The sequence below is a fragment of the Doryrhamphus excisus genome, linkage group LG6, assembly GCF_037039965.1.
Source record: "Doryrhamphus excisus strain RoL-2023G ecotype Guam linkage group LG6, RoL_Dexc_Guam_v1.1, whole genome shotgun sequence".
Lineage (NCBI taxonomy): Eukaryota > Metazoa > Chordata > Actinopteri > Syngnathiformes > Syngnathidae > Doryrhamphus > Doryrhamphus excisus.
The window spans coordinates 8,334,266-8,347,586 of record NC_136362.1 but is presented as its reverse complement, the minus strand read 5'-3'; the positions used below and the strand labels follow the sequence as shown (position 1 = coordinate 8,347,586).

Sequence of the window (13,321 nt, the reverse complement as noted above, 5' to 3'; positions counted from 1 at the left end):
GTATGTCCATTTATGGATGTTTTTATTGTGTGTGTGTGTGTGTGTCTGGACTTTAGTGTACATATATTGTATGTGTGTGTGTGTGTGTGTGTGTTTGAGGGTGGTCCAGACCCCCATCTCTCAGCAAATCAGCAGGCCTGAAAATCCAATCTGCCCAGAGAGACAGCAAGCTGTACATCATCTGCCAGGGATGGACACTATCAGTTCTTTATCAGCTAGCGCCCCCCCCCCCCCCCCAACACACACACACCATGTCACTACTCTTGCTTAGGTATCGTTTAGACATCAACGAAATACCAAATTGTCAGTTTTTCATTATTTGTATTACATTTATTTTATAATGTGTATTTTATTTTTTTTTATATTGGTTTTCCCCAAGCAGTGAGATTTTCATGCTATGTTCATCAGTCCTTGAACGCACCACAGTTGTGACACAGATTCTCTTTGTTCATGCATCATCTAGTGTGTATCACTGTTAAGAAGCCCACCATTTAAAAATGTTTTTAATGCTTTACTTATGCTGCTTTTTTATCAAGTGGTGAGATTTCCTACTTCGTTCCTTGGTCCTTGAATGCACCATAGCAGTGACACCGATTCTGTCTGTCTATGCATCATCTTGTGTGTATCACTGTTAAACGCCCACCATTTAAAAATGTTTTTTAACGCTTCATTTATGCTGCTTTTTCATCAAGAGGTAAGATTTCCTACTTTGTTCCATGGTCCTTGAACGCATTACAGTTGTGACACCGATTCTGTCTGTTCATGCATCATCTTGTGTGTATCGCTGTTAAACGCCCACCATTTAAAAATGTTTTTCAACGCTTCATTTATGCTGCTTTTTCATCAAGAGGTGAGATTTCCTACTTTGTTCCATGGTCCTTGAACGCATTGCAGTTGTGACACCGATTCTGTCTGTTCATGCATCATCTTGTGTGTATCGCTGTTAAAAAGCCCACCATTTAAAAATGTTTTTTAACGCTTCATTTATGTTGCTTTTTCATCAAGAGGTAAGATTTCCTACTTTGTTCCATGGTCTTTGAGCACACCATAGTTATGTGTCGTGACACACATAATGTTCATGCATCATCTTCAATGTATCACTGTTAAAAAGCCCACCATTTTAAAATGTTTTTTAACGCTTCAATTATGCTGCTTTTTCATGAAGTGATGAGATTTCCTACTTTGTTCCATGGTCCTTGAATGCACCACAGTTGTGACACAGATTCTCTCTGTTCATGCATCATCTTGTGTGTATCACTGTTAAAAGCCCACCATTTAAAAATGTTTTTTAACTCTTCAATTATTCTGCTTTTTCATCAAGTGATGAGATTTCCTACTTCGTTCCATGGTCCTTGAGCGCACCATAGTTATATGCTGTGACACAGATTCTGTCTGTTCATGCATCATCTTGTGTGTATCACTGTTAAACGCCCACCATTTAAAAATGTTTTTCAACGCTTCATTTATGCTGCTTTTTCATCAAGAGGTGAAATTTCCTACTTTGTTCCATGGTCCTTGAACGCATTACAGTTGTGACACCGATTCTCTCTGTTCATGCATCATCTTGTGTGTATCGCTGTTGAAAAGCCCGACATTTTAAAATGTTTTTAACACTTCAATTATGCTGCTTTTTCATGAAGTGATGAGATTTCCTACTTTGTTCCATGGTCCTTGAATGCACCATAGCAGTGACACAGATTCTGTCTGTCCATGCATCAGCTTGTGTGTGTCACTGTTGAAAAGCCCACAATTTAAAAATGTTTTTTAACGCTTCACTTATGCTGCTTTTTTATCAAGTGGTGAGATTTCCTATTTTGTTCCATGGTCCTTAAATGCACCATAGCTGTGACAGCGATTCTGTGTGTTCATGCATCGTCTTGTGTGTATCGCTGTTAAACGCCCACCATTTAAAAATGTTTTTTAACTCTTCATTAATGCTGCTTTTTCATCAAGAGGTGAGATTTCCTACTTTGTTCCATGGTCCTTGAGTGCACCATAGTTATGTGTCGTGACACAGATTCTGTCTGTTCATGCATCATCTTGTGTGTATCACTGTTAAAAAGCCCACCATTTATATATACGTATATATATTTTTTTATGTGAGATTCCACACTTGGCTAGTCAGTCCTTGAACACACCATAGTTGTGTTCATAGTTGTGACTCCATCATATGTGTAGCAGTTAGAAAGCCCCCACAATATTGACAAGTTGCTATCTTCATGCTTCACTGATATTTTTTTTTTTCGTCCAGCACTAACATTCCGTACTTTTTTAATTGGGCCTTGAACGCACCGTAGTTGTGTAGCGTGACTCCCGATTCCATCTGTTCATGCATCGTCTTACATGTACCACTGTCAGAAAGCCCACAATTATTACATGTTTAGGTCTTTATCCTTTACTGATGTTTTTTGTCAGGCGCTGAGATTTCGTACTTTGTTCTACAGTTTCAAATGCACCATCGTGGTGTGCCATGACTCTGATTGTGTGTGTTCTTGTATCATTTTCCATTATAATTCACCAGTGGTGTTTAAATACGTTTCTTTCTCACTATATGACAATTTTTTTGGCTTAATATTTTGACTAAATTCTTGGAAAATTACTGATTTTCCCATTTCTACTTTTTTGTTAAATGAGCCCATGTGGCTATGAAAAGATGACCAAGTAAGGCGATATTAAATCGTGTTTCACACTTTATTCATAGAAAAGCACTGAGTTTCCAACACAAATCAATATAAAATGGTAGTAGCGTTACATAAATAGTCATAAATTCTCGCTTTATAGACAGTAGCTCAAGAATTTGCACAAAAAAATGACAAATAAAAAAAAAAAAATGTGGATGTTAAGCTATGATACTTCTGTGGCAGCAAATACTGGAAATACCTTTTTTTAAAAAAAATTACAAATCAGTAGCACAAAGAGGCAACCAACACTTTGAAAATTCCGTCACGTTGGAAAGAAAGCGTGGGAGAGAGCGGATGAACTACGAACCATCGCTACCGGCAGAGGAAACCACGTAAAAACACGGCGAGTACGTTGCTTACGTTTCTTTCTGAGGCTCGTGTTCCTCACGCTTACATAAAAACCCCCAATTTCCGCTTTCCCGACGATGCGGCATGGTCTCAAACCCAGGGATAGACGCGTACAAACCCAAGGCGATGTTAAAAAAAACGACTTGTTCCGTCTCTCACGACGGCGTGAAAAGACACAAAAGGCTTTTGAAGTCCTGATTGGAGCGAAGCGACAAAGCAGAAAATCAACTTTGTACATTGACAGGTCAAGAAAGGCATTTTTTTTTTTTTCACGCCCTCTCCTTCCAAATGCTGCAGCACGCTAGCTGTTAGTGCATCCTTCACCCGCAAAGCATGCTGGACTGGGCTCGGCTGCCCCTATTTCCCCCTTCCGTTCATAGTGGTTCAGTCCACTCCTTTTTTAAAAAAGTCCACCCGAGTGGTTCTGCATAGTCTGGTTTCATGAGCATCTGTCCCCATTTTACACAATTACAGTCAAACGCTTCTTTTTGGACTTTTTTTTTTCTTTGCAAATCTAAAAACAAATCAACATAAAATCAAAAATAATAAGAGTAAATATAGCAAAATGGACAAAAAGAAATGTACACAGGAGCACCTGAGAAATGCCTTGAAGTCTTTTGCTCTTAGAAAAACAAAAAATCCCCCCCACACACACACACATCCAAAACAGTTCAAGTACACTCCACCCACAAACAAAACACAACATACGTATCATAAATAATTATCATTTTACAATTTTCTCAATTGACACTTTTTCATATTTACAATACTTTAAATGCTGCTACTTTTTTTTTTCTCCTTTTGTTTTGTTTCTTTAAGTGATGTCCCTGAGAACTAAGGTTAGCCTCTTGTTTTCCTTTTCATTCTTCGGTGTTTCTTCAATAGCAAAACATACAAGACAACAAAAAAAAAGCAACCACGGCAAAAAAAAAAAAAAAAAAAAAAAAACGGAAGCGGGACAGTTCACCTAAAACGAACTGTTAGGGAAAAGAAAATGTCCCGTTTTTTTGTTTTCCCGACCCTCCTGCCGATCATCATGAATAAATAAACAACGGTACTGAAGAGGTATTTGAGTCAAGTGCTGAACTGCAGGACGAACGTACCACCTCGCCTCATTCGCTAAAATCAAGCAACAAGCTCGCTAGCTCGGGATGTCCAAAAATGGATCGGCGGCTCTGCCTCTGTTCACCAGAGGGAGGCTGACGTCATTGCAGTACCCCAATGGGGAAAACATACTCATATCGGTACATGTCTGTATATTTGTGTTAAGCTGCTGTGTGATGAATTCAGTGTTCTCAGTGAGACGACACAGTGACTCAAGACTGTGATAGCTCATGATTGGCTGCCGCCGAAGAAAGAGTTGGCGTTTCCTCACTGACTCCCGAGCGGAAGGAGTATTTATAACCTGCTGTGGCCCAGCAAGGTGCACTGTATTCGGGCACACGCTCAGAGCAGCCGCTGTGGCGCCCAGCAAACCTTTTGCACTTTTCCAGTGGGTGACAAGGTGTGCGCGATGGGCTTTTTTTTGCCCACTCTGGGAAGTTCCGACATGCCGTTAACATCACAGGCAGGAGAAAAAAGGAGCGCTTGCATTGCCCACCCACACAGTACGGAGTGTATTTTTTAATTTTTATTGTCGGTATACTGTATATCCTGTGAGTGTGGGAGTGGGTCGGCATGGACGGCGGTGGTGTGTTTACATTTACCACGTCTAGTATTTGTTTCATAAATGTCATTCTTGTGTGTATCACTGTTAAAAAGTTTCCTACTTTGTTCCATGGTCCTTGAACGCATCACAGTTGTGACACCGATTCTGTCTGTCCATGCATCATCTTGTGTGTATCACTGTTAAAAAGCCCACAGTTTGAAAATGTTTTTTTAACGCTTCACTTATGCTGCTTTTTCATCAAGCGGTGAGATTTACTACTTTGTTACATGGTCCTTGAACACACCATAGTTGTGACACCGATTCTGTCCATGCATCATCTTGTGTGTATCACTGTTAAAAAGCCCACAGTTTGAAAATGTTTTTTTAACGCTTCACTTATGCTGCTTTTTCATCAAGCGGTGAGATTTACTACTTTGTTACATGGTCCTTGAACACACCGTAGTTGTGACACCGATTCTGTCCATGCATCATCTTGTGTGTATCACTGTTAAAAAGCCCACAATTTGAAAATGTTTTTTTAACGCTTCACTTATGCTGCTTTTTCATCAAGTGGTGAGATTTACTACTTTGTTACATGGTCCTTGAACACACCATAGTTGTGACACTGATTCTGTCCATGCATCATCTTGTGTGTATCACTGTTAAAAAGCCCACAGTTTGAAAATGTTTTTTTAACGCTTCACTTATGCTGCTTTTTCATCAAGCGGTGAGATTTACTACTTTGTTACATGGTCCTTGAACACACCGTAGTTGTGACACCGATTCTGTCCATGCATCATCTTGTGTGTATCACTGTTAAAAAGCCCACAATTTGAAAATGTTTTTTTAACGCTTCACTTATGCTGCTTTTTCATCAAGTGGTGAGATTTACTACTTTGTTACATGGTCCTTGAACACACCGTAGTTGTGACACCGATTCTGTCCATGCATCATCTTGTGTGTATCACTGTTAAAAAGCCCACAATTTGAAAATGTTATTTTAACGCTTCACTTATGCTGCTTTTTCATCAAGTGGTGAGATTTACTACTTTGTTACATGGTCCTTGAACACACCATAGTTGTGACACCGATTCTGTCCATGCATCATCTTGTGTGTATCACTGTTAAAAAGCCCACAGTTTGAAAATGTTTTTTTAACGCTTCACTTATGCTGCTTTTTCATCAAGTGGTGAGATTTACTACTTTGTTCCATGGTCCTTGAACACACCATAGTTGTGACACCGGTTCTTTCCATGCATCATCTTGTGTGTATCACTGTTAAAAAGCCCACAATTTGAAAATGTTTTTTTAACGCTTCACTTTATGCTGCTTATTTATCAAGTGGTGAGATTTTCCTACTTTGTTCTACGGTCCTTCAATGCACCACAGTTGTAACACCGGTTCTGTTTGTTCATTCGTCATCTTGTGTGTATCACTGTTAAAAAGGCCACCATTTTAAAATGTTTTTTTTTTTTAACGCTTATGCTGCATTTTTTAATCAAGTGGTGAGATTTCCTACTTTGTTCCATGGTCCTTGAGCGCACCATAGTTGCCACATTAAGATCGTATTCATTAATTCCCAACAGTCTGTAATCTTGGCGTGTATGTGTATTTTAGATTATTATTTTTCTCCTCCAATCACATTTCAGCTTCTCCGTCCCATGTCACATGCACACTTTTGGTAATGTCGACATCTTTTGCGAGTACGATGGAAAAGTTTTTAGATATTAACTCAGAACCGCTTCCATATTATGATATTGTAGTGTTGATATTTGGAGTTGTGTATTGTCTAAAGCTGATAAATAATACAGTGGAGGTATGACAGTAACACTCTCAGTGGGGTTAAAAACACAAATGGTTTGGTTTCTTTATGTACGCCGGTGCGCCGCGTAACAACAAAAGCTACTTTTCACAATCTTATCACTTTTTCACATGGGATTTAACATTCGTTTGGGGGGGTTCTTGTATAGCAATTCCACCCACCCCGCAAGTCTTCATACCCTTTTTTTCCACTGTGGCTGGTTCAGAACTGGTTTTGCTTTTCCATTGTCACGGTGCTGAACTGGTGCGTAGTGGGGTGTTAAACCGTCGTTTTAACTTTATTTAAACTCCCGCTGGCTTCAATTCACGCTCCGTGTTGAGGTTGACAGAGGGCTGTTTGCCGTTTGTATCGACTGAGCCATTCGCCGGGGAAATACTTCTCCACACGAGTCCTCGGTCTCCGTTCCGTGTTAGAGAGTAAATTCCATTTTTATTAGCCAATTCTGTGACTCTTAGGCTCTACGTGGAGGAGTGTAGCACGCAGACGTTTACGCATTGGAAGGTTTACGCATGCACCAAATGGTGTTCATTCATTCATTCATTTTCTACAGCTTTTCCTCACGAGGGTTGCTGGAGCCTATCCCAGCTGTCTTCGAGCGAGAAGCGGGGTACACACTGGACTGGTCGCCAGCCAATCACAGGGCACATATAGCCAAACAACCATTCACACTCACATTCATACCTATGGACAATTTGGAGTCGCTAATTAACCTAGCATGTTTTTGGAATGTGGGAGAAAGCCCAGAGAAAACCCACACATGCCCAGGGAGAACATGTAAACTCCACACAGAGATTGCCGAGGGTGGAATTGAACTCGGGTCTCCTAGCTGTGAGGTCTGCGTGCTAACCACTCATCAGCCGTGCAGCCCTGCAAGGTTGTATATTTAAATTCAATACTTTGGAAAGAACGGGCGGGCCGTATTCACACACTTGGCGGACCGGATGTGGCCCCCGGGCCGTAGTTTGCCCAACCATTCACACTTGCATTCATACCTATGGACAATTTGGAGTCGCTAATTAACCTAGCATGTTTTTGGAATGTGGGAGGAAACCGGAGTACCCGGAGAAAACCCACGCATGCACGGGGAGAACATGCAAACCCCACACAGAGATGCCCGAGGGTGGAATTGAACCCTGGTCTCCTAGCTGTGAAGTCTGCGCGCTAACCACTCAACCGCCGTGCCGCCCCCAAATGGTGTTATATTTGTAAATACAATTTTTTTATGTTGATATAGTCGTTTATTTTTGGCTAAAGGTAATGTCCACTAGTGAATGAGTTAATATTAATATCACTAACCCCTGTGATGTAACGATACCATGACAATGGAAAAAGAAGCGGGTGTAGAGCCTGCTCATGGCCCACACGGGTTCAAGTCCAGCTGTGAACTGCACCAGCGCCAATGTCGGCTGCAGTGGAAAACGGGTTGTCGGTGAAGTGGAGGCAACACTTCCTGGTTCACATTCGAGAAACTAAACAACCACACTGGACGCAAAAAACAAAATGTTCAACAAATGGCTCAACTTAAGAAGTGGAAAAACAAACATTTAAATAGAAATAATAAAAAAAAAATAAAAAAAAAGTTTGGCAGGGGTCAACCAAAGCGTTCCCTGACCAGCATCATGAGTTTCTTCTTGCCCTTGTAAATCTGTTTGAGGTTGTCTATGAACTGGGCAAACTGGATGTGTCCGTCCTGCGCCAGCAGGAAAGTCTCGCGCGCTTTGCTCAGGAACTCTATGAACTCCCCGTAGTGGCGAGGGCTGATGTGCGTCAGCCGAGAGTGCGTGGTGTTGATGTACGCCGAGATGGTGGCGTCCAGGAGCTGCCGCAGAGGCGCCTTGTCCGTGGACATCAGCTTCCCAGAGTTCCTCCTCCCGGGGATGCCGGCCAGGCCCGGCGCCGTCATGGTGCAGCGCCGCAGGATGTCCGACAACACCGTGGCGCAGTGCACGCTTTTCACCACAAGAGGGATAATGGCGGCGAGCTCGTTTTTGCCCAGGGAGTGGCTGAGCGCGCAGGCCCAAAGGACGTCATTAATGGCCGGGTGCGTGTCCTGGTTGTACGCCAGGTTCAGATGAGTCATGGCGAGGGAGGCTAGCTTAAACGAGCGCAGCGGGTACCCTCGGTGCTCCATGTACCTGGCAATGGTGAAGAGCTGCGAGTACGTCATCCCCGTGGACGCGGCGTCGATCACGATCTGGTAGGCCGTCTCAAAAGCGATGTGGTCCTTCTCGCAGAGCGTCAGAGCCGACAAGGCGCAGTTCTGGGGGTCCTTCATGGCGCACTGTAGCGCCAGCGTCCGCGCGCAGCTGGCCAGCTCCTCTCGCTGGGGGTAGTCCAAGTTGAGGCGCAGGATGGTGTTGTGCGACATGACGGTGGCCGCCACGATGCTGGTGGCCTCGGTGGGTGTGAAGAGCGTGTACCAGCTCTGGAGAATGCTCACCAGGGCACGGAGACCTGAGAGCGACACGGACGCTTGTTATGTGATGCGATGCTTTGTCACTCAATTTTACTTTAAATGATATCAAACGTTTTTGATATCATGCATTTCACATTTTTAACTTATCTTTTATACATTTTAAGAAATTTTAGTTTTTGTGTTACTACCCCAACCTTCCATAAGTGGGTCAAAAATGATCCGGTCAGGTTGTTTTATTGAAATATCTTCATAATGAAATTTTTTTCATCATTTCATATTCCTGGTATTCCTCAGAAAACATCTTTTTGATATCATGCCATTCACATTTTTAACTTACCTTTTATAGATTTTAAGAATTTTTTGTTTCTGTGTTATTACCCCAACCTTCCATAAGTGGGGCAAAAATGACCCGGTCAGGTTGTTTTCTTGAAATATCTTTGTAATGAAAATTTGTTATCATTTAATATTCCAGGTATTCCTCAAAAAACATGTTTTTGATATCATGCCGTTCACATTTTTAATTTGCCATTTATAGATTTTAAGAAACTTTTTTGTTTTTGTGTTACTACCCCAACCTTCCATAAGTGGGTCAAAAATGACCCGGTCAGGTTGTTTTCTTGAAATATCTTCGTAATTAAATTTTTTTTTTAATCATTTCATATTCCTGGTATTCCTCAAAAAACATCTTTTTGATATCATGCCATTCACATTTTTAACTTACTTTTTATACATTTTAAGAAATTTTAGTTTCTGTGTTACTACCCCAACCTTCCATAAGTGGGTCAAAAATGACCCGGTCAGGTTGTTTTCTTGAAATATCTTCGTAATGAAAAATTTTATCATTTCATATTCCAAGTATTCCTCAAAAAACATATTTTTGACATCATGCCGTTCACATTAACTTACCTTTATGCAACACACAATGTATCATCACATTTTCTATTGTTGTACGGGGTCATTTTCTTTTTCAAATATGGAAAAAAGTGAAAACTTAAGATGTTTCTAACATGAAATCATTCTTGTGTGGTCCTAAATATAATACTAAATATCATACAAGTGATTATTCCTAACCAAAATGGCAAAATTGGCATAAAAAGGCATTGATTCTAGTATGGGTCATTTTTGACCCACTTATGGAAGAGTGTAGGGTCCAGTCACTCGTGCATCTAAGGGTTAAAAACAGTAGTGTTCCTGTCATTTACAGTAGAGGATATTTTGTCATATAGGAGATCTTTAACAAGCATAAACACACGACGTGTTGTTTTTTTCCACTTTTCTGACCGATAAATATCGTTAGAATGTTGTATTCTTGTGTTTAGCCATGCCAAAGTTTCCGATAATGAGGCTTTTGCATTTGGAAGTCAGCCATGAAAGAAGTTTTAGACGGCTCAAAACGCTCTGTGTTTCAAAAAGCGTGGAAAAACTGCCCCTTTGTGATGTCACAGAGGGGCGGACTTCCTTATATGGGCGTGGCTGTAAGCCAGATAAAGCCAGAGAGAGCTACCATTTAAGGTACATGTGGTACTGTTGGTGGGGCTTTTCAGTGGTTAGTCCCAAAAGTAACTGGATCAACTGGACCAAGACGTACTTTTCATGGATGTTCTCATACAAGCTACTCCAACCTACCGACTTCAGTAGCACATGTTACCAGCCAGCGGACCATCTCCCTCCTCCTCCAATTCAGGGTGGACAGAGTCATCCTCATCACCTGCAACAAAGACCAAGATCCACACGACCATTAAGCGACTTAGTGCTAATTGTAAATGTATCCCCCCGACACGCATGCTACCTGAAGTCCAAGCTCCAAAGCCACATTGAGCAACGTTATATCCGGCGGGCTGTCTGCGGGTGTGGCTATCTTAAAGGCGTCCTGGGCCAACTTGAAGATTAACGAAGAGGAGTGAATGTTTTTCTGGATGACTTCCAGCACCGTCCGCAATCTCAACATGTCACCTAGAGATGGGGAGGGATGCAGTGATTAGGGTTTTTCATTTGAAACATCAAAATAAGACACCGGGAGCTCCGGCTCCCACCGGGACGAGTACCTTTAGCAGCAGTTAGCATGGTCGACGCTAGCTCACACTGCTGCGACTCCAGGTGTCCCAGTGTGAACCACCGTGGGTATCTACTCGGAACGATGGAAATGCCGTGATGGGGGTGGCTGACGTCACCGGAGCCGACAGATGACTCCAGAACTGGCAACCTAACGAGCAATGTAGCAATAATTTCACTTCATGATTCGTAACAATGACCCCTCTAACAACAATATAGAACAGGGGTCTCAAACATGTGTCCCGCGGGCCAAATGTGGCCCGCAAGATACTAGTTTGAGGCCCCCGCCTTGATATGAAAGTTTAATGTTAGTGCGGCCCGCGCAAGTTTGATATGGATGCTGTATGGTATCATGTACCCAGAAAAAATTATTACGTTTGATTAATGTTCATTTTAAACGTTAAATAACTGTTAATAGTTATCCTCCCTATCTGTGTGGAAGTGGTAATTTTTTGGCTATTTAAGTTCAAAGGAAATAACTTGAAGGCTACCGTTTAGGTCGCTATAGCTCTCTAGTTTGCGAGTTAGCATGTGTCTCAAGACCCTGCAGTTGCGCAATATGTTGTACATAAAAAGAGTATAAATGTGACTATAGTCGTGTTTTGTCATGTCTACAGGGCTCTAATAATGCTTTGTTCATTTTAATCTGAAAAAAATAATTTGTCTACCCACCAACTATATGTGGTTTCTTAAGTTTTTATTATTATTATTATATTTATTTATTACTGATTGATTGATTTTCTTTATTCTTGATTTGTTTATTCATTTTTCATCTTATTTTGTGCAGAAAAATAACAATTAATATATTTGAGAACAGTGAAATGTTTTATCAGAGCTTTTCTTGTAGAAAATCAGAACCAAAGCACTGAAAAAGTTTGTATATTTTTTTGTTTTTTTTGGAAAACCTGATGCGGCCCAGTCTCTAGCCCCAGTGGCCCCTAAGTAAATTGAGTTTGAGACCCCTGCATTAGCGTTTTGATGACAGTAGTCCCAATGATACAAAGCGCCTGCTGACCACACTGCGAAATAGAGGCCTCTTGTTCCATTCCCAACTTGCCAGAGGGTGACAGCAGTACGACATAAGAGCGTGTATTTAGCGGGTGAGGGTACTGACCTCATGGCACGGAGAGCCACTTTATATGCCAGGTCTGCATCGTGTGGCAGCAGTGCAGAAAAGAGGTACTTGGCAAATGTGTGCATAGGAACGCTCTCCCTGTGGATGACCTCACCGAGACCGCTGAATGGACCAGCTATGTAGCGTGACGTGAGACATTTGCAGGTTAGGACTGATCGGGGGACACAAAAATGTACCCATAGCATATCGAATGATTATTGCGGTACCTTCTAGCAGCTGTATGGCCTGTTTCCGCAGGGTCTGGACCAGCAGGTCATCCAGTTCCAGCTCCTGCAGCTTTCCCACAATCTGCTCTTCATTGCGACAAACCTATACAACAAATTTATTCTTTAACACACTTATTTCACCTGTAGTACAAAGAAATCTACATTATGTGGAAATAAAATATATTTTCTATTCATAAAAAGCATAAACAATGGTAAAAACGTGTGAGCAACCATACCTTATCCTGAGCATAAAGGCCCTCTGGCATTATTCTCTGCTGGCCCATTCCCATCAGAGTCACCTCTAGGGCCAGAGTCAGGTAGGACTCCCCTCCATCCTGACTCCCCCATACGGGCACATGCTGGTAGACAGGATTTCTGGGCTCACCCTCTGATGGAAAGGAAAAAAAAATAAGGCTTTGTTACTGATAGTCCCTGCAAAGAAGGCATGCCCATAATGAATGTGTTGGATTAACCTGTCATTCTTTTGTTTGGAAAAGCTAAACTCTAACTTTGAAATTATTTGGGCCCTGGTTTAAAGACCTGGTAGGGGGGTGTACACAGGCACATATGAAACAGTAGTTTAAACGTAGTTTAAAAAAAAAAAAAAACACCCAACAATTCAAAATGAGACAATATTTCACTTCCACGCACACAATAATGGATGTGCTGCTAGCAAAAGTACAGAGTATTGTTTGATCTGAATAGCTCCCTACAGGCCAGTAACAATGGACAACATCACCCCCTGTGAAAATCATTAGAAAGGATAACAAATAACAGTGGATGCACACACACACACACACACACACATTCATAGTTCAAGATGCAATTCAGCCTCATTCTGAAATTGACGTCATAGGGTGAACCCTCTCAGCTATAAAACTGAGCAAACAGATGCTTTGTCAACTAGGTTCAGTATATTCATTCATTTTCTACCGCTTTTTCCTCACGAGGGTCGCGGGGGGGGGGTGGTGCTGGAGCCTATCCCAGCTGTCTTCGGGCGAGAGGCGGGGTAC

The 13,321-nt window shown here is 41.8% G+C and overlaps 1 protein-coding gene across 1 annotated transcript in view; it reads right to left on the bottom strand.

Moving 5' to 3' along the window:
• Positions 1-2,672: 2,672 nt before the first annotated feature.
• Positions 2,673-13,321, bottom strand: part of zswim5 (zinc finger, SWIM-type containing 5) — a 60,844-nt gene continuing 50,195 nt past the window's right edge. The window contains exons 10-16 of the mRNA XM_058066294.2: positions 12,545-12,696; positions 12,309-12,411; positions 12,082-12,217; positions 10,961-11,118; positions 10,705-10,868; positions 10,542-10,623; positions 2,673-8,953 (exon numbers count right to left, since the gene is read on the bottom strand). Coding sequence (XP_057922277.2) covers positions 8,091-8,953; positions 10,542-10,623; positions 10,705-10,868; positions 10,961-11,118; positions 12,082-12,217; positions 12,309-12,411; positions 12,545-12,696 — 1,658 coding nt within the window. The 3' untranslated portion in view covers positions 2,673-8,090. The remainder of the gene's footprint in view (positions 8,954-10,541; positions 10,624-10,704; positions 10,869-10,960; positions 11,119-12,081; positions 12,218-12,308; positions 12,412-12,544; positions 12,697-13,321) is intronic.